The 22,148-nt window shown below is 46.6% G+C and overlaps 1 protein-coding gene across 3 annotated transcripts in view; it reads left to right on the top strand.

Moving 5' to 3' along the window:
* The window catches only part of nampt2 (nicotinamide phosphoribosyltransferase 2), a 120,325-nt gene that overhangs the window by 79,791 nt on the left and 18,386 nt on the right, over positions 1-22,148 (top strand). For 2 of the 3 annotated variants that reach the window (XM_086001511.1, XM_086001509.1), the window contains exon 6: positions 21,981-22,117. In XM_086001511.1, the coding sequence (XP_085857637.1) occupies positions 21,981-22,117 (137 nt within the window). The remainder of the gene's footprint in view (positions 1-21,980; positions 22,118-22,148) is intronic. The other variant, XM_086001510.1, reaches the window with a different exon arrangement.

Here is a 22,148-nt window from a genome sequence, read left to right as displayed (position 1 = left end):
AGTCGATATGTACACGCTGCCATGGGGTTGAAGGCCATTCCCATGGATGCAGCGGTGCAATTGGAGGTGCATTTTGAACTTTTTGGCACCCTGAGCAGCTTTTAGTCAGATCCTCTATTTGTTGGTCGATACCTGGCCACCACACATAAGCCCTAGCAAGGCTTTTCACCTTGACTCCCCCCAGATGACCTTCATGCAGTTCCTTTAGAACTCTCTCCCTTAATTTAGGAGGAATAATCACCCTTGTTCCATACATCAATGTTCCTTGACAGACGGACAGCTGTTCTCGTCTGGCTGAGAATGCCGGTAACAGTGGTTCACCATGAGCTGGCCATCCCTTCACTGTCAATTCGTAGACCCGAGACAGTGTCGGGTCGTTCCTGGTTTCTCTCTCAATACTTGCATTGGTGACTGGTAAACATTCGATGATGGTCGAGTGAAATTACTCAACAGGGTCAACTGTCGGTGCCTCTTCCGCTGTAGGTAGTGGCAGGCGCGACAGCCCATCAGCATTACCATGTTGCTTTGTACCTTTGAATTCGATCTGATATTGATGTGCCCCTAGGAAAAGGGACCATCTCTGGAGCCTCTGCGCTGTCATCACCGAAACACCCTTCTTAGGGTTAAAAATGGAAACCAACGGCTGGTGGTCTGTCAGCAGCGTAAACTTTTGCCCTTGCAGGTAATGATTAATTTTTTTTACTCCCCACACAAGGCTGAGAGCCTCCCTATCTATCTGAGCATAGTTGCGCTCAGCGGCGGTCAATGATCTGGATGCGAATGCGACTGGTCTTTCCAAGCCATTTGGCAACTTATGTGAGAGCACTGCCCCAATACCATATGGAGAAGCATCACAAGCTAAACGAATAGGCAGCGTTGGGTTAAAGTGAGCCAACACTTCCTTAGAGGTGATCAATGCCTTGCTTTTGTGAAAGGCCCGCTTACAGTCCTCGCTCCACTTCCATGGCACTCCCTTCTGCAAAAGAGCGTTCAGCGGGTGTAGCATCGTGGATAAATTTGGCAGAAACTTATGGTAATAGTTAATCAACCCTAGGAACGACCTCAACTGGGATACATTTTCCGGAGCGGGAGCCTTCACAACAGCTTCGATCTTGTCAGGTGACTTGTGAAGCCCCTCCTGGTCAATGACGTGACCACAGTACGAGATTTGCTTCTGAAAGAACTCACATTTCTGGTGATTAACTCGAAGTCCATATTCTTTCAATCTGGTGAGCACCTGTTCCAAATTTGCAAGGTGTTCCTCATCATCATCTCCTGTAATCAGAATGTCGTCCAGGTAGCATTGTGTGCCTGGAATTCCCTGTAATACCTGCTCCATGGCCCTTTGCCAAATCGCTGGAGCCGATGCCACTCCAAAAACCAGTCTATTATACCGATATAAGCCCTTATGCGTGTTGATCGTGAGATACTGGCGTGACGCTTCATCAACTTCCATCTGTAAGTACGCCTGCGCCAGGTCTATCTTGGTGAAGTGTTTCCCGCCAGACAACGAAGCGAAGATATCCTCAATCCGTGGAAGCGGATATTGCACCGTGTGAAGCACCGGATTAACAGTGATCTTGAAATCGCCACAGATGCGAACCTTCCCCGGTTCCCCCGGCTTGTTACTCGATGAACGCTTCGTGACGGGAACAATGGGCGTGGCCCATTCACTCCAGTCCACCTTTGACAGTACTCCGGAACGTTCTAGTCCTTCCAGCTCAGCTTCCACAGCAGGTCGTATCGCATAAGGTATCGGTCTAGCTTTGAAAAATTTCGGGTTTGCATGTTCTTCAACCTTGATGTTTGCCGTAATTCCTTTCAGTGTTCCCAGTCCCTGCTGGAACACCTCTTTAGCATCGTCCAATATTCTGGACAGTCGTTTAGGTTTGACATCGTCCTTTTTACCGGAATCTACAGTTAGTGCTTTTAAGGAATGCCAGTCCATATTTATTCTCCTGATCCATTCCCATCCCAGTAGTGGTGGACCTCCCTCAGGTAACACATATAAGTCCATTCCTCGGCTTTCTTTACCCTTGTGGACCACCTTTACCTTTATCTTTCCAATGGGGTATACTCTTTGCCCCGTGTATGTTTTCAATACAATCTCCGTATCCCTTAGGGGAATGTGTGGAAATAACCTTTTGTAATCTTGCTTATTCATGACCGTCAATGCCGATCTAGTGTCCAATTCCATCTTCACTTGGACTCCTGCTATCTGAAGTGTGACCCAGATAGTTTGGTGGTCTGCTGTGTTACCCACATTATGTATTCTTAGACAACCCAGTTCCTTACTGCTGGAGTCTGAATCCGTCTTCTGTTCATCCGAACTGTTCTCTGTCACCTTGTGTACCTTTTTGCACTTTTCCTGCGGTGACTTTTTGTTGCTGGTCTTCTTTCCTGACCGGCATACTTTAGCTATGTGACCTAGCCTGCCACATTTTCTGCATTCCTGATTTTTGAACCAGCACTGGTTCTGATTGTGCGTTGTCCTTCCGCAACGATAACACTTTACTGCACCCAATGCCATTCGATTGGTGCTGAGTTCCGATGACCTTAGCTGCATTTCCGCAGTGCCTCTTGCTGCGGCCTCGTGCGATGCTGCAATGGTGACAGCTTTATCAAGCGTAAGGTTCTTTTCCTCTAGCAGTCGCTTTTGAGTTCCTTCTTTTAGTAATCCACACACGAATTTATCTCTCAGAGCGTCTGCTAGTCCTGTACCAAACTGACAGTACTTTGATAGCTTGCGCAGTTCAATTAAGAATTCAGCGTTGCTTTCCTCTTTCAGCTGCGTTCTTCTGTAAAATTTAAATTGTTCCGCTATCAGCAGTGGCGTGGGGTTTAAATGTTCTTGCAGGATAGTAACAATATTTGCGAAAGTCTGATCCGCCGGTTTATCTGGTGTTACAAGGTGCCTCAATAACCCGTACGTCTTCGCACCCATTGAGTTTAATAAGGTTATTGGGCCAGAAATTCCAGAACGGGGCTTGCAGCGCGTGCAAGCCCCGTATTTGCACTTACCCCGCGCTCCTGCCGATCAGCTCCAGGGACGCCTGCACTTCCAGAAACTGAAACAAGAATCCCGGGCAGCGTATGACGTCACGCCGCCCAGGAGTGCAGCCAGCGCGGACCCAGGAGCGTGCAGTGTAAGTGAGGCACGCCCCTTGAGGTCTCAGTTTCACTGGACACGCCCCCAATGTTTCTGTCAAGCTGCTTTGCTTTTTTACATGCAAAGCAGCAGTTTAAATAGGTTTTTGGAAGTTTTTTCAAGATTTTGGTAACTTTTATAAAAATTTTTAAATGTTTACATTATTTTGAGTAATCTGAAGTAGTTTTAAAGAGAATTAAAGCAATTTAAAGACTTTTAAAAGCCCTAAAAGAATTTTTTAAATTCCATTTATTTATTTAGCAATGTCGTCGTCATACGTGTCTTCACACTGTTCCCTTTGGGGAACTGTATGAAGTGGTGGAAGGATTTTTGGCCGTGATTAACGCTCATTCCGTGACCGTAACCATCTTTGAACCAGCCATTAGGGCGGTTAGTCCTATGGCGGGAGGGTTTTACGGGCTCCCACAAGCTATACAAGGAGGGGGGGCCACCCACACCCACGAACGCAAATATCCCACTGGATGTCAACCCAGAATTTAGAGCCGGAGCTCCGACTCCACTTGCCGGGACTGTCTGGAGCAGGGTTTGAAACCCTACCCTGATCTGGCCCAGCGGCGGGGATCCTACCGCTATGACAAACGCCCAATCCGATTAGCAACGTGAAATGGCAGCATAGGGCTCCAGTCACGGGGAGGGAAAAGGCGCAGGAAACGTATGGGTGTCACCTTTTGTGCGGAGTGGGCCTTTTGCGTAGCAGTAAGCATCCCCTCCGCTGGGCCAGAAGGAGTAGGGTTTTGAACCCCACTCCAGACAGTCCCGGCAAGTGGAGTCGGAGCTCCAACTTTAAATTCTGGGTGGACATCCAGCGGGATACTTGCGTCCGTGGGTGTTGGTGGCCCCCCCCCCCCCCTCAGATGGGTTGTGGGAGCCCGTAAAACCCTCCCGCCATAGGACTAACCACCCTAATGGCTGGTTCAAAGATGGTTACGGTCACGGAATGAACGTTAATCACGGCCATAAATCCTTCCACCACTTCATACAGTTCCCCAAAGGGAACAGTGTGAGGATACGTCCGATGATGACCTCTTGCGCAATGCACCTCCTTGGACCCTCAGTCGCAGATGCGAGGGGGCAAGTCGTGCAAGTGTTAAATTTTTTATTTTATTGACATGTAAAATGTTGGCCCAATAATTCCCTTCCAAATGCGCTAGTACGGTCGGGGTACTTACGCATCTGGCCGGATGAAATGCCGGTTTTCAGCATGCACAGTGCATATGGGGAAAACCGGCATTTCCTGTCCTCTGAACGAAGGGGTTCAGAGGCAGAACGCGTGCGACTGCACATGCAGCGCGTGCGCAGTATAATTCGCCGCTTTCATTAATGCTTTCAGTGAGGTCCAGTCATTACAACTTACACATGAAAAAAGCATGGGTACAGTTGCTACAGAGGCTGCGGAGGAAGATATTTCTTATCGTGGAGCTTCTGAAAGTATGTATGTCTGTATATATTCCTTTGCGTGTTATGTATATATTCCTTTACTTATGTGTATGAATGTATTATTTAATTATGACTTTCAGAGAAAGTAACTTATTGGAAAATCATAATTAAAAACATACATTCATAGTAAAGGAATATAAAACATACATACATATACGTAAAGGAATATATGTGGACATACATACATAACTCATTCTCACATTCCATTCACACAGCCACAATTGCTCCTTCTACCTGCCGTTCTGAAAACCCTTTAAAAAAAAAAAAAAAAAATTTTAACTTTAAAACTTACTTAAAATTTCTTAAAATAACTTCCCTCCCTTTCCCAAACAAAAATATTGCATTTCAAAAGCTCCACGATAAAATATATCTTCCTCCGCAGCCAATGAACCACTTTACACTTGCTTTTTTTCAGTGTAACTTCTAAGGACTTAACCTCACGGATTTCATGAATGAAATCCACGAAGTTCACTGCGCAAGCGCTGCCTGTGCAGTCGCACGCGCTCGAGGTCTGGAAATGCCGGCGTTCCCCGCATGCGCTGTTCATGCTGAACGCCGGCATTTCCAACGGCCAGAAGTGTGAGTAAGCCAACCGTACTCACGCTTCTGGCCTGGAATTTCTGGCCCATTGCTTTCTTATCATCTGGTACCTCATTTGCTGTACAATAAACTCCAATGCGTTCTACATACGTGGTCCAATCTTCAACATCGCTATCAAAAGCAGTGATGTTACCGTGTTTAGGCATCCTTGAGAGTTTCTTTAAATATTTTATTTTCCCAAAATGGCGGCTTCCCGCGCTTGTCTTCTTCCCCCGCCTACTAAAATGGTGGCTTCCCGCACTTGGCGGCTTTTCCCGCGCTTGTCTTCTTCCCCCGCCGACTACAATGGCGGCTTCCTGTGCTGGTCTTCTTCCCCCGCTGGCTACAATGGCGATTACCGCGCTGTTGCCGTTCTCGCCTCCCAGCGGTTCTTAATTTCCCCGACGCTGCTTTTGTTCCTCCGCGGTTCTCGTGGGCATTAACGCTTCCCTCGTTGCTGCGCCTCTCAGCCCCGATTGCAGCCCGGCCCTTTACACCGGCTGCGGTCGAGTTCTCCGCTGTTCTCGTGGCATTAACGCTGCCCTTGTCGCTGCGCCTCTCGGCCCCGATTGCAGCCCGGCCCTTTACACCGGCTGCGGTCGAGTTCTCCGCCCTTTTTCCTCCGGTTTCCCTCCCCTTCTCCACTGACAACGCGGCCGACTTTCTGCCCGTGTCGCTAGATCGGCTTACCCACCACCGTGGTAGAAGGATGATCACTGCCTGTCGCTGATGGAGGACTTCGTGGTCAGTAATTTCAACCCGGGTTCTCGATGCCTCCCGTGCGATGCGGTACTCAGCAGGCTGATGAGGGCGGATGCCTCTTCTCGACGCCCGTTCTGAGGACGAAGCTGCCTTGGATGCAAAACTGCCGCAGGGTAAGATCGGACTCGTCGCCACTGTTGAGTCTGAGTGTCCCAGATATGCTTATTCTAAATCACTGGACACAGACAACAAGAATAACTTAAACAGGTCTTTACTAATCGAAGGTCAGGGCTGAACTGCTTAGCAAATTACTACACAGAGTTTATATACCGGTGTGGTCACCACCGGTACTACAATATACAGTAGCCAAGAGAAAGTAGTCCATCTCTTAAGGTAGTCTCTTAAGGTGGTACAGGTTACATACACCACAAATACAGTAGAGAAACAAGCTGAATATAGAAAGTACAGAGGAGATCTAAAAAAGGGAATTAAGAGGCGGGGGGGTGCAAAGACATTATGAGAATAGATTAGCGGCTAATGTAAAAGGGAACCCAAAAGTCTTTTAGAAACATATAAATAGTGGAAGGGTTTGCCCGATTAGGAACCAAAAATGAGATATTCTTGTGGAGACAGAGGGCATGACTGAGGTTCTAAAATGAGTACTTTGCATCTGCCTTCACTGGAGAAGAGGATGCTGCTGCCAGTGTAGCAGTAAAGGAGGAGGCAGTAGCGATATTGGATAGGATAAAAATAGATAAACAGGATGTACTTAAAAGGTTGGTAGTCCTCAAAGTAGAAAAGTCACCCAGTCCGAATGGGATGTATCCTAGGTTACTGAGGGAAGTAAGGGTGGAAATTGCCATATGCCAATCCTCCTTGGATATGGTGGTGGTGCCAGAGGACTGGAGGATTGCAAATGTTACACCCCTGCTTAAAAAAGGGGAGAGGGATAAACCCGGAAACTAAAGGTCAGTCAGCCTAACGTCGGTGGTGGGCAAACTTTTAGAGACAATAATCCAGGACAAAATTAATTGGCATTTGGAAAAGTATGGGCTAATGTCACTAAGATACGCAACTATTATGTGTAATTCAAATGTGTGTCAGATATTGCAATACAAATTAGTTTTACTTAATTAATCACAGAATAAAGTTATTGCTGTGTACTTGAAGCTCATCATCATCATCTCTATTTTTTCCTAAATTCTCCTCTTTTGAGGACTGTGGACTTCTACAGGCAGCAGTGACACTCCAGTATCTCATCCACTCGTCACTGGGATATTTTCAAGTACAAATATGTGTACATGATTGTCCCAACTTTCTCCTCCCCCAAAGACAATAAATTATGTTGAAATATGGTTCCACAGACACACAATGCTTTGGTAACACAATGCTTTGGTCATTCATATGGAAGCCCACACAATACGTGCTAGCAGGCATTTGATCATGGACAGCATCACAGCCCAACCCCAGTGCTATCCTCCCTCGGACATTCACATTCACATGTGCAATTTGGGCTAATGTTACATTTTATTTTCCAGATCAGTTATCCTTGTGGCTTCTGAGTAACTGAACCAATTATGAACAATGGGGTGATTTTTCATATGCGTATTGCCCCGTTTACACTGGAAAATGAGGCAGTAGGTAAATGATAATTTTTCAAAAGCCTTTTGAGGCCCGCCCAACTCGATTTTTGAGAGGGCCTTGAAATGTGTGGCCAGCGCTCCTGCCTGAAACAGGAGCCTTATTTCAATATTTAAATCTGGGTCCTATGCCCATTGTAGGACCCTAATGTGATTTTGATGAACCAATGGGTAGGCCACTGTGTTGCCATAACCTGCCCATTGGGCCTTGACCGCTACAGGCTGCTCCCAAAGCAGGCCAACATTTTTGTTCCCTTTTTTTTGTGGGAAGAGGAGGAACAGGAATGCTCCGCATGCCCTGACAAGGGTAACTCCGGCCCTCTATAGTTCATGTGGGGAAGGTGCTCCCACAAGAATAAGATGAGTCACTGCCGCCCCAGGCTCTCCCTCCCCACTCCTGACTACTTTTTTCCCGGCTAGGTTGGCCTCAGGCCGCCTGATATTGTGCCAGCCGAGAGCCAGCGAGTTGAATCAGGACACCACTTGGGGCATGAAGCTTTTAAAAAAATTCGATTATGGGATCTGGGTATTGCTGGCAAGGCCAGCATTTATTGCCCATCCCTAGTTGCCCTTGAGAAGGTGGTGGTGAGCTGCCGCCTTGAACCACTGCAGTCCGTGTGGTGAAGGTACTCCCACAGTGCTGTTAGGTAGGGAGTTCCAGGATTTTGACCTAGCGACGATGAAGGATCGGCAATCTACTTCTAAGTCAGGATGGTGTGTGACTTGGAGGGGAACTTGGAGGTGGTGGTGTTCCCATGCGTCTGCTGCCCTTGTCCTTATAGGTGGAAGAGGGCGCGGGTTTGGGAGGTGCTGCCGAAGAAGCCTCGGCGAGTTGCTGCAGTGCATCTTGTAGATGGTGTACACAGCAGCCACGGTACGCTGGTGGTGGAGGGAGTGAATGTTTAAGGTGGTGGATGGGGTGCCAATCAAGCGGGCTGCTTTGTCTTGGATGGTGTCGAGTTTCTTGAGCGTTGGAGCTGCACTCATCCAGGCAAGTGGAGAGTATTCCATCACACTCCTTACTTGTGCCTTGTAGATGGTGGAAAGGCTTTGGGGAGTTAGGAGGTGAGACACTCGCCGCAGAATACCCAGCATTTGAAATAACAACAGAAAATGCTGGAAAAACTCAGCAGGTCAGGCAACATCCGTGGAGAGAAATTTGAGTTGACGTTTCGGGTCGAAACCCTTTTTCAAAACTGGAAAGGAAATAAAATAGATCAAAGGCAGGGCTGCATTTTTCCAGCATTTTCTGTTGTTATTTCGGTTTTCCAGCATCTGCAGTATTTTGCTATCACCCAGCATCTGACCTGCTCTTGTTGCCACAGTATTTATGTGGCTGGTCCAGTTACGTTTCTCATAGAGTCATAGAGTCATAGAGTTATACAGCACGGATAGAGGCCCTTCGGCCCATCGTGTCCGCGCCGGCCATCAAGCCCTGTCTAATCTAATCCCATATTCCAGCATTTGGTCCGTAGCCTTGTATGCTATGGCATTTCAAGTGCTCATCCAAATGCTTCTTAAATGTTGTGAGGGTTCCAGCCTCCACAACCCTTTCAGGCAGTGAGTTCCAGACTCCAACCACCCTCTGGGTGAAAAAGTTCTTTCTCAAATCCCCTCTAAACCTCCCGCCCTTTACCTTGAATCTATGCCCCCTAGTTATTGACCCCTCTACTAAGGGAAAAAGCTCCTTAGTATCCATCCTATCTATGCCCCTCATAATTTTGTACACCTCAATCATGTCCCCCCTCAGCCTCCTCTGCTCCAAGGAAAACAAACCCAACCTGCCCAGTCTCTCTTCATAGCTGAAGCGCTCCAGCCCTGGTAACATCCTGGTGAATCTCCTCTGCACCCTCTCCAAAGCTATCACATCCTTCCTGTAGTGTGGCGACCAGAACTGCACACAGTATTCCAGCTGTGGCCTAACCAGTGTTTTATACAGCTCCATCATAACCTCCTTGCTCTTATATTCTATGCCTCGGCTAATGAAGGCAAGTATCCCATATGCCTTTTTTACCACCTTATCCACCTGTTCCGCCGCCTTCAGGGATCTATGTACTTGCACACCCAGATCCCTCTGACCCTCTGTCTTGCCTAGGGTCTTACCATTCATTGTGTATTCCCTTGCCTTGTTAGTCCCCCCAAAGTGCATCACCTCGCACTTTTCCGGGTTAAATTCCATTTGCCACTGTTCCGCCCATCTGACCAACCCATCTATATCGTCCTGCAGACTGAGACTACCCTCCTCGCTATTTACCACCCTACCAATTTTTGTATCATCCGCGAACTTACTGATCATACCTTTTACATTCATATCCAAGTCATTAATGTAGACCACAAACAGCAAGGGACCCAGCACCGATCCCTGTGGTACCCCACTGGCCACAGGCTTCCAGTCACAAAAACAACCTTCGACCATCACCCTCTGCCTTCTGCCACTAAGCCAGTTTTGTATCCAATGTGCCAAGGCACCCTGGATTCCATGGGCTCTTACCTTCTTGACCAGTCTCCCGTGCGGGACTTTATCGAAGGCCTTACTGAAATCCATGTATACTACATCCACTGCGTTACCCTCATCCACACACCTAGTCACCCCCTCAAAAAATTCAATCAAATTAGTCAGACACGATCTTCCCTTGACAAAGCCATGTTGACTATCCCTGATTAATCCTTGCCTCTCCAAGTGGAGACTAATTTTGTCCCTCAGAATTTTTTCCAATAATTTTCCTACCACTGATGTTAGGCTCACTGGCCTGTAGTTCCCCGGTTTTTCCCTACTCCCCTTCTTGAATAATGGTACTACATTAGCGGTTCTCCAGTCCTCTGGCACATCCCCTGTGGCCAGAGAGGTTCTGAATATATGTGTTAGAGCCCCCGCAATCTCTTCCTTTGCCTCACACAGCAGCCTGGGATACATTTCGTCCGGGCCTGGGGATTTATCCATTTTTAGGCCTGCTAAAACCGCCAATACCTCCTCCCTCTCGATGTTAATATGTTCGAGCATATCACAGTCCCCCCGCCCTATTTCTATGTCTACATCGTCCCTCTCCATAGTGAAAACAGATGCAAAAAATTCATTTAGAACCCCTCCTACATCTTCCGGCTCCACACACAGATTGCCACTTTTGTCCCTAATGGGCCCTATTTTTTCCCTAGTTATCCTCTTACCCTTAATATACTTATAAAACATCTTAGGATTTTCCTTTATTTTGCTCGCCAGTGTTATTTCATGGCCCCTCCTTGATCTCCTAATTTCTTTTTTAAGTATCCCCCTGCACTTTTTGTACTCCTCTAGGGCTTCCTCCGTCTTTAGCCTTTTGTATCTGCCAAAAGCCCTCCTTTTTTTTCTAATCCATTCTCGTATATCCCCTGACATCCAAGGTTCCCTGTGGTTTTTGGAACCACCCTTGACCTTTACGGGAACATGTTGCCATTGTATGATCTCAATCTCCCTTCTGAAAGCCTCCCATTGCTCCGATGCGGATTTTCCTACAAGTAGCTGATCCCAGTCCATTTTGGCCAGATCCTGCCTTATCCTATTAAAATCGGCCTTCCCCCAATTTAGAACCTTTATTTCCGGCCCATCCCTGTCCTTTTCCATGACCACCTTAAATCTCACCATATTATGGTCACTGTCACCAAAGTGCTCACCTACTAGCACTTCTTCCACTTGGCCGGCCACATTCCCTAGAATTAGGTCCAGTACCGCCCCCTCTCTTGTAGGACCTTCTACAAGCTGGCTCAAAAAGCTCTCCTGGATGCACTTTAAGAATTTTACACCCTCTGTGCCTTTCACACTCTGACTATCCCAGTTAATATTGGGGAGGTTGAAATCCCCCATTATTATTACCCTATTTTTGCACATTTCTCTGAGATTTGCCTATATATCTGTTCCTCTATCTCCCCCTGACTGTTTGGAGGCTATAGTACACTCCCAGCAAAGTGCTTGCCCCCTTTTTGTTTTTAAGTTCTACCCATATGGCCTCATTAGGGGAACCTGCTAATATGTCATCCCTCCTTACTGCAGTAATTGACTCCTTAATTAATATTGCGACACCCCCTCCTTATACCTCCCCCTCTGTCTCGCCTGAAGATTCTGTACCCCGGAATATTGAGCTGCCAGTCTTGCCCCTCCCTCATCCATGTCTCCGTGATAGCAACAATATCATACTCCCATGTGTTTATCAACACCTTCACTTCATCCACCTTATTTGCAAGACTCCTTGCATTAAAATAGGTGCCATCCAGCCTTGCCCTTGTATATTTGCCCTGTCTACCATGCTGACTTGTTTTTTTCTCTATAATTGGCAGCACATCACCCCCTATTTCAGCTCCCCTCTGTATCCCATCCCCCTGCCAAGTTAGTTTAAACCCCCCCCAACAGTGCTAGCAAACCTCCCCGCAAGGATATTGGTCCCCCTCTGGTTCAGGTGTAAACCGTCCGACTTGTACAAGTCCCACCTTTCCCAGAAGCAGGCCCAATGATCCAGGAAACTAAAACCCTCCCTCCTGCACCAACTCTTTAGCCACGCATTCATCTGTTCTATCCTCCTATTTCTATACTCACTAACACGTGGCACTGGGAGTAATCCAGAGATTACAACCTTTGAGGTCCTGTTCTTTAATTTGCTACCTAGCTCCCTAAATTCTTGATGCAGGACTTCATCCCCCTTCCTGCCTATGTCGTTGGTCCCAATGTGGACCACGACCTCTGCCTGCTCACCCTCCCCCTTAAGAATGCCCTGTTTCTGGTTAATGATGACTCCCAGGATGTTGATGGTGCAGGATTCAGCGATGGTAATGCTGTTGAATGTCAAGGGTGGTGGTTAGACTTATGTTAATGTGCCCCGTGCCTCCAGCCACAGCTCTTCAGCAGCCAGTCCACGCATTGCCCCAGCTGGCTTCCCAGAAGTTAAAATCCATCCTGTAGAGATGGGAATTCCTTTCCACTGCGATTTTCCATGTGACTCAGTATTGTATCACCAAATATTTCTTGTGCAAATAAACTACTTTTTACATTAAATTAAAAGGGCCTTTTAAGACTTTTGTGAAGGATGAAGATACTGCAGTATAAGCTGCATCACATGTTCCGAGGCATGTTCTAAAGAGACTGTGCTGCTGTGCAATAAATGCCACAACTAATAACAGGCAGTATTAAATATAAGTAAAAAAAAACAATGAACTTCTATCCCATGAATTCAAATAAACTGCCCTGCAGAAGTGCCATTAACCTGTAATCAGGTTCAATATTAACTTTCAAAAGGGAATGGGATGAATACTTGAAGTGGAAAGAGCAGAGGAGTGGGACTAATTGGAAACTCTTTCAATGAGCCGGCACAGGCATGATGGGCCACGTGGCTTCCTTCTGAATCAAAGAGGACAGCACAACATAGCGAGCCAGACCCCCTTACATAAGAATAAACTGCGCTTCATGCAAATTGCTTACATTAAAATTGTTTCTCTGCCCAAAATGTTAATGCTGCCTCTTTCTGGTACATTTGTTTTTTAAATTATAAATACTTATATTTTGCAAAATTAAACAAATGTATCCTGCAATGTATGTTTTTATCCACTCTCAAAACTGTTCCCACTTTTGAGCCAGTACTGATTGCTGACTGATCATCTTAGAACAAGACTCAGGGTTGAAGGAGTTTCTCTCCCCTTCCCTAATGACTGAAAGTTGATGCTACTGCAAGGTCCTGTCCCATGATGCCAGCTACCTATTACTGCTTGCTCCACTGGTCTTGCTATTTTCAATTTTACCGTCCTTGAGGCTTGTGAGTCATTGTCTGTGCATGTATTGGTAGATTGGCAGTGCAGAGAACAGTGCCCAAGCCTCAAGGACAGCAGTATTCAAAGAGGTGAAACTAGTGGAGCAAGAGGTAATAGGTAGCTGGTATCTTGGGATAGTAGCGCAAATTCACATTTTAAACTTGCAAATTCACCAAAAAAAATGTGAATTATTGACAGGATGCTCACTCCTGCTAGATTCACCTGATGTAAATAAATGGCTTTGCAAGAATAGGCTTTCAGAATCTTGTGCAGATATTCAATCATCACTATAAGGTTTCTTTTACAGGGGTACTAAAGAAAAACTGTATTTCCCGTGTATATGTGAGGGAAAAATGCCTGTTTTTCAAGATCTAAACTTAAATGTACAGGTACTTGAATTTTTTGTTACGATGAATTATTGTATCAGCTTAATGTATGAATGTAAAGTCTGCCAGATGACCCTTCAGTACTTATCCATTATAAGGAAATACCCTTTCAAGAGTTGATATCCTGATGGGACTGATTTATAGGTGGTGAGGTACAAATTGCACTCCACCTGTCTGCCAAAGCTGCTCTACCATTAATGCACAAGGTTAGTAATGGCGTGTCAGGCAGCGTTGTAATAGAGCATTTAGAATTGGTGGCTATGGCTGGACAAAAGTCACATAGCTGGAGCCATAATAAATGTTGTGGTTTACAACAGAAAAGGTTTATTGAATAAAAGTTAGAATTTGGGGTAAAAAGTTGCTAGAGTTGTAATTTGAGTTTCTGCTGCTGTACTTTGAAGATTCTTTTTGGTTTTTTTGTGTAATATTTTTTGTTTAAATGATGCTGTCATGATCGGAATCCTAGACATTGCTGTATCTCTCTCAAACGTACAAAGTTAACATGATCTAAGTCTGCTGGGAAATGATTTTGCTGATTATTTGTCTCCCTCATACTCTTGGGCCTATAATTTCTACAAAGCAATTCCACTGACACCATCATTGAGTTGTCAATTATTTTGAGGTGGAAATTCCTTTTTTTAGATTAGTAACCTTCCTATTAAAAGTATATATTAATTTTAAAAGATTATTTTCATTAAACTAGTTTAATGCAAAATTACAACATACTGCATGTGAAATGCTGAACGTGGTCTCAGGACCCATTAAATATCTGTCAAATATTCTACTAAATACATAAACCTGTTCATTTTTTCAATAAAATTACTAACATGGTCACATTTTCTGCTGCCTCACTAAAGGATGAGTGAAGTTGAACTAGTGTTGCATGGTTTATCTAGTTTATTATAAAATATTTTCTAAAATACATCTTGGAAGCAAATCTGTCTTTTTCTGTGGACCAAGCCCTTTTCTTGTACAGAACTGCCAACATCTGAGGAAACGTTTCATTTTCTCCAGTTATCACGTACCATACATGCTAAAATTTATTAGCGGCTTTGAACTTAAACTCGAAGCAACTTGAACCCAAAAGCCACTTATGTTCATATTCAATTAATTCTAATATCCTCCACTTTCAACTCTGTGAAATTTTTACTAATTGACACATAACACAATATGGATCGATCAGTTTAATACATTTGCTGTAAAAGTGAAACTTAACCCTCGGAATGCAGTTTTTTTGCAAATTAATGTAGGTAAATGTGTTTACAGTGGAAGGGAATGATTACTGTGTTGCTCTGAGAAATTTGTACATCAGAGTGCTTCTATAAAAATTGTAATTTGAGCAGAGTGCAGTTTTAGTTTTATTGTAGGCTTTTCTCAATATCCTCCTGGATTGTAGAGCTCACATTTCACAGTTCCACTCACAACCATAAAAATGGCTCCCCCAATTCATTATATGTAATTGTGTCTAATATGACAAAGATTGAACACTAGTACTGCAAATTATGATAAACACTGTACTTAATCTCTTGAACCTTCAGCTTGTGGGTTGAGGCACAAGAGCACACTCTAAATGTAAAATTGGGATGAGATGTAATTAAAAATGTAGACGTTAAGAACATTATTAAAACAGCAAAACATTTTCAATTCAACATTAGGGAATATATGTATTTTTGACCTGGTTATCCAGGAGGGATTTCACAGTGCAGAACATTAGAATGTGTTGTTTGTACAGTTGTCTTTCACCATTAATTATCTGGACAATTGAACTAATATGAACCTAGAAATTATGTTTGTTGCTATTAACAGGTAAATACTTAATGAGCTCTGCTACTTTAGCAGAGGGAATTTAAATAGGTGGACGCCTTTGTTAGAAGGGATACCATAAAAGTGCATTAATTATTTTTTTGGCCAATATGCCCAATAGTAATTTCTAGGTTGCAATTGCTACCAAAATAGTATAGCATCTGATCCAATTCAAAATTTGTAAATGTATAATATTTGATAACCAAAGGACTGAGGGAGTTCAGTTATGTGAAGAGATTGGAGAAGCTAGGATTGTTCTCCTTAGAGCAGAGAAGGTTAAGAGGAGACTTAATAAAGGTATTCAAAACTATGAGGGGTTTGATAGACAAGTAGGGAGAAACTATTTCCTCTGGCAAGTGGGTTAGTAAGCAGAGGTTATAGATTTAAAATAATTGGCAAAAGAACTAGAGTGGAAATTTCTTCACACAGTGGGTTGTTAAGATCTGGAACGCACTACCTGAAAGTGTGGTGGAATCAGATTCTGTAGTAACTTTCAAAAGGTAATTGGACATGTATTTGAAGAGGACTAATTTGCCGTTACGTGGGAAAAGCTGGGGTGTGGGACTAAATACAGCACAGAAAGAGGCCCTTCAGCCCATTGTGTCTGCGCCAGCCATCAAGCCCTGTCTATTCTAATCCCATTTTCCAGCACGTGATCCGTAGCCTTGTATGCTATGGCGTTTCAAGTGCACATCTAAATGCTTCTTGAATGTTGTGAGGGTTCTTGCCTCTACCACCCTTTCAGGCAGTGAGTTCCAGATTCCAACCACCCTCTGGGTGAAAACGTTTTTCCTCAAATCCCCTTTAAACCTCCTGCCCCTTACCTTGAAGCTATGCCCTCTGGTTATTGACCCCTCTACTAAGGGAAAAAGTTCCTTTCTATCTACCCTATCTATGCCCGTCATAATTTTGTACACCTCAATCAGGTCCCCCCTCAGCCTTCTCTGCCCTGAGGAAAACAACCCCAGCCTGTCCAGTCTCCCTTCATAACTGAAGTGCTCCAGCCCGGGTAACATCTTGGTGAATCTCCTCTGCACCCTCTTCAATGCAATCACATCCCTCCTAAAGTGTGACGACCAGAACTGCACACAGTATTCCAGCTGTGGCCGAACTAGCGTTTTGTACAGCTCCATCATAATCTCCCTGCTCTTATATTCTATGCCTCGGCTAATGAAGGCAAGTATCCCATATGCCTTTTTAATCACCTTATCTATGATTCTAAGATTCTATGGCCAAAATTTTGTTTACCTGGGCGGGTTGTGTGCGGGCGGTAGGCGTGGTGACTTTCCCTTAATGGCGCCTACGAAGGCAGCCCTGCGCGTTATCCAGCCCCATTAAATGGTGCCGGTCTGATGACATCATTGATGACTCATTTCCAGCCGGGATATTTAAAGGAGCCTTGGTCACATTGCACTTGAAGGTTCACCTAGGAGTGTGCAGGCACTGTATTGGAGCTTTTGGGTCTTGCTGAGCCTTGAAAACATGACTGCACAGAAGCAGAGGGCTGCACCCAAGTTCTCGGATGACTCCATATGCTTGTAGAGGGAGTCAGAGCATGCAGGGACGTTCTCTTCCCTTCTGATGGGCGCAAGAGACCTTCCCATGAACGAGCCTGGCTGGTGATAGTAGAGGAGGTGAACAGCAGGGATGTTGTGAGGAGGACCTGGGTGTAGTGCTGGAAGCGCTTCAATGATCTCACTTGATCAGGAAAGGTGAGTGCAAAGCCACACTCAACTTCATCCTGCTGTGCCTCTCATTACATCCCCATCACTCTGCCTTCCCAAGCCTGCTCCCGCACATCATTACTCACACCAACATACCTTGCATGTCCACCCATCCCTCTCTATATACATTATCACATCCCCATCTCACTAGGCACCCCTCACACTCACCCTCATCCTAATGCAATCATACCAAGTAACAACACACAAGGAGGCCATTTGGCATTGGCACTCCACTCCCTCATAGTCACCTCTAAAGATGTAACCCATCCATTTCTTACACTCATTCCATCACTCTCGCTCAACCTTCTCTTTCCCTCCTTGCAGAAGAGAGCCCACAAGAGGAAGAGGGAGAGAACCGGAGGTGGCCCTCCATCATTGGCCACCTTAACTGCAGCAAAGGAGGTCACCCTGGAGGTCTCAGGAGTTGCAGAGCATCTGGCGGTGGGAGCAGGAGAGATGGGGACATCTCAGCAACCTGGTGACAGAATTACATCTCACACAGCCACATGGCATAAATCAGTCACTAATATGGGGACTGATGTCAGCAGCCAGTGAATGTTCATCATGTGCATAATTGTATCGTTACACATTTCTAAATCATCTCTTTACTCTCAAACAGGACCATTAAGAGCCCCCCCCCCCCCACTGTCCAGGAGGAAGAGGAAGACGACTCCTTAGAGGAGCCTCCAGCCTCTGAGGGTGCACTGTCACCAGACATAAGCCCAGCCAGCACCAGCGCAGATAAGCACACCTCGGTGCGTCTCATGCAAGATAGAGTAGTTTTGTCGCCTGGTGTGTCACAAGTCACAAGTGAGCAAGAAGAGATGGTGGAGACAGGAACAGCAACGGAGACTCCTCGCTGGAGGGTGCAGGACACTCCCAGCTCTGCTCAGCTGCATGCAGACACTGAGCTTTGGGGGCCATCGAGAAAGAGGTGCAGCAAGAAGTGCTCGAGGCTTTGACAGGTTTTGCCACCGCGATGTCTGCAAATATGCAGAGAATGGAGGAGTCCATCTCCAACATGAGCACCACTGTGTCGCAGGCGATGGCGACTGTAGACTCTTCCATGGAAAGGATGGCCACCTGCATGGAGCAGGTAATGCGCCACTCACATGAGTACATGCTATCTAAGGAGAATAGATGGCAGAGCCTCATAGACCTCCTCTCTAGGAGGGATGGCAACGTAGACTTGGGTCCTCATGGCCCCTCTGTTGTGCAGCAAGGTGCTCTCAAGCTCCTTGCTAGCAGGGAAGTGTGGGTGGCCCAGGAGAGGGATGATGGTGAGAGGGGACATGGAAGTGGGGGTCCTCTCAAAGCGCTCAAACTTCTCCCCCGCTGCATCCCCCTCAGTCGGAGCCCCAGATGCTTCCTGGGACAGCGATGGCTGAGTCTGCCCCTGCACAGTCGCAGGAGGAGCAGACTTTGGTGGGGCCACCACAGGCTCCAAAACCCAGATGATGTCCGCCAAAAGTGTCGATACAGTCGCAGCAGAGAAGTAAACAGGCTGCCTCTACCTCTGCTGAAGTCACAGGGGTTGCACCTCGTAGAAGCATGCATAAGAGAAAGATGACATGCAAGTACACCAATTCAAAATGCTCTATTACAACGCACAAGGGTAAGCACTTGGGTGTTTTAATAACAGTTTGTGTTAAGCTTCCATTACTCTTATGTCACAGATTAAAACGATTTATTTTCACCACTTTCTGGTCATGGCCAATTATGTCTGCAACCTTGGAAGTGGCTTAGTGAGCTGGAGTGAATGGTGAGACATGACATTACCTCCAGCAATGGTGGCCAGGGTGAAAGGAATGGCTTGGTCATTGCAGGGATGTTTTATGGTGTTGCTGTGGGGTGGGACCAACCTGGCGCAGCATGGGGCAGCCATATGGGTGTAATGCCTGAAGTTAAGTAAATCTGGCCATGATGAGGCTATCCCTGGCCTCCTGGGCAGCAATGTGCTCGGGTGGTGGTGGGATCTGGACTGCAGGTTCCTCCTCCTCCTCGTCTTCCAGCTGATGTTCCTCCTCCTCTGAAGAGGCTGTGCGCTCAGAGCCTTGCTCCTCATGCAGTGCTAATCCTCGCTGCTGCGCTATGTTGTGCAGGGTACAGCAGACCACAATGATTCTGGAGTCTCAGGTTGGTGCGTACTGAAGGGCTCCTCCAGATCTGTCAAGGCATCTGAAGCGCAGTTTCAGCATGCCGATTGTCTGCTCTGACACATCTGATGGACATGTGGCTTTCATTATATCTCTCCTCGCCCTCAGTACTTGACCTCCTCAAAGGTATCATGAGCCACGTCTTTCGTGGATAGCCTTTGTCTCCAAACAGCCAGCCAGAAAGTCTGGTTGGAGGTGTGAAGAGCTGAGGGAGGGTGGACTGGTCATGGCAGCTGCCAGGGATGTTGTGTACACATGCATCATGATCTTCCTATGGTTGCAGACCAGCTGCACATTGAGGGAGTGGAAGCCCTTGCAGTTGACAAAGACTCCTGGGTGATGATGGGGTGCCCTGATGGCCACATATGTGCAGTCGATGACACCCTGCACCTGTGGGAAGCCAGCCAGAGCGGCAATGCCAAGTGCCCACTGAGTAACACTGGCTTCATTAGTGGCCAAGTTAATATAATTGGCGGACTTGTCAAACGGTATCGGTGACCTGTGTGATGCATCTGTGGGCAGCCGCCTGCGAGTTGCCGCAAATATCTACTACAGATCCTGGAAGGAGTCTGAGGTGAAGAATTTGAGGGCGCTGGTGGCTTTGACAGCCACTGTTAAGGCGTGTCCACCCGCTCCTCTGGGATGCAGTTCTTGCTCCAGCAAGCTGCAAATGTTTGTGATGACCTGGTGCGATAGCCAGAGCCTCCTTTAGCGTGGCTGCTCTGTCACGTTGAGGAAGCTCATCCACTGCCTGTATACCCTGTGTTGGGGGTATCGCCTCCAGCGTGGTGCAGCCCTGCGCTGCTGCCCTCTGTCCTGTGGAGCATCAGGTGGTTGAAGAGAAGTTTGGTGGTGTTGTTGGTGCTGCTGGTGTGCCTGATGCTGGTGGTGTTGGGGCGCATTGTGGTCAGATTCTGAGGACCAAGGTGAGACAGTAAAATCAGCACCCATGCTTATGTAATAGATGGCAGGTCAAGTAGAGAGGAGACAAGCAATCAGTCAATGGTGTGATAGGGTACCATAGCCTTTGCTGTATCCTGTGCGCTCGGCCATTTCTTGATATCACGTGGAGTGAATCGAATTGGCTGAAGCCTGGCTTCTGTGGTGGTGGCGACCTCTGGAAGAGGCCGATATGGATCATCCACTTGGCACATCTGGCTGAAGATGCTTGCAAACGCTTCAGCCTTGTCTTTTGCACTCGTGTTGGGCTCCACCATCATTGAGGATGGGGATATTCATGGAGCCTCCTACTCCCGTTAATTGTTTAATGGTCCACCACCATTCACAATTGGATGTGGCAGGACTGCAGAGCTTTGATCTGATCCATTGATTGTGGGATTGCTTAGCTCTGTCTATAGCATGCTGCTTCCACTTTTTAGCATGTAAGTAGTCCTGTGTTGCAGCTTCCCCAGGTTGGCACTGCATTTTTAGGTACGCCTGGCACTGCTCTTGGCATGCTCTTCTACACTCCTTATTGAACCAGGGTTGGTCCCCTGGCTTGATGGTAATGGTAGAGTGAGTGATATGCTGGGCCATGAGGTTACATATTGTGGTGGAATACAATTCTGCTGCTGCTGCTGATGGCCCACAGCGCCTCATGGATGCCCAGTTTTGAGCTGCTAGATCTGTTCTGAATCTATCCCATTTAGCACGGTGGTAGTACCACACAACACGGTGGAGGGTGTCCTCAGTGTGAAGACGGGACTTCGTCTCCACAATGACTGTGCGGTGGTCACTGCTACCAATGCTGTCATGGACAGATGCATCTGCGACAGGTAGATTGGTGAGGACGAGGTCAAGTAGTTTTTTCCCTCATGTTGGTTCTCTCACCACTTGTTGCAGGCCCAGACTGGCAGCTGTGTCCTTAAGGGCTCAGTCAGTAGTGGTGCTACCGAGCCACTCTTAGTGATGGACATTGAAGTCCCCCACCCAGAGTACATTCTGTGCCCTTGCTACTCTCAGTTCTTCTTCCAAGTGGTGTTCAACATGGAGGAGTACTGATTCATCAGCTGAGGGAGGGCAGCAGGTGGTAATCAGCAGGAGGTTTCCTTGCCCATGTTTGACCTGAAGCCATGAGACTTTATGGGGTCCGGAGTCAATGTAACCAGGTGTAAGGTGGGAGTATTTATTGTGCTTTCCATGCTGTGCAGTAATGAGCTCCATCAATGGCCACTGAACGTCCGCCTCAGGTTCACAGACATGGTTCCCAAGCTGTGTGATTCCCATGGTTATGCAATGAAATTGGAAAAGTAGGGTTAAAAGGATGCTTAAGGATCTGACAACAACCTAATAATTATCTAAATTAGGTCGGCCACCGCTGCCGTTTGGGTTGCAACTGCACTGGCAAAAGCGTCCGAGTAAAAGGCGCGAGGAGGTGGGATGATGGCAGCTTCCCGACCCGCTCCGATTTATTTCAACTTTCACTCTCGACTCGTCTTCAATCCCGCATGCATGGCAGCCGGAAAATTCTGGCCTATTATTCTACGGCCCCGAGATTGACAGGGGCTGGTTTGGTGAGGTTTAGAAAAGCTGTATTGGTTTTCCTGACTCTCTCTCTGCGGGTTTTGATTGATTGGTACTATTAATTTTGACTTGATTTTTCACTTTCCTTACAGTCTGCAGCTCTCGGAGGTGCAGCCCATCTGGTAAATTTCCAAAGCACAGACACGGTAGCCGGGCTTGTCATGGCTCAACAGTTTTACAACTGCCAAATGGCTGGATTTTCAATCCCAGCAGCAGAACACAGGTACAGGTAATGAGTATTCTGGGACAGTATCTGAAAT

The sequence above is a fragment of the Somniosus microcephalus genome, chromosome 11, assembly GCF_052327205.1.
Source record: "Somniosus microcephalus isolate GS21.2 chromosome 11, FLI_Smic_1.0, whole genome shotgun sequence".
Lineage (NCBI taxonomy): Eukaryota > Metazoa > Chordata > Chondrichthyes > Squaliformes > Somniosidae > Somniosus > Somniosus microcephalus.
Note: the sequence above shows the minus strand (reverse complement) of the source record. Positions and strands in the feature narration are given on the sequence as shown.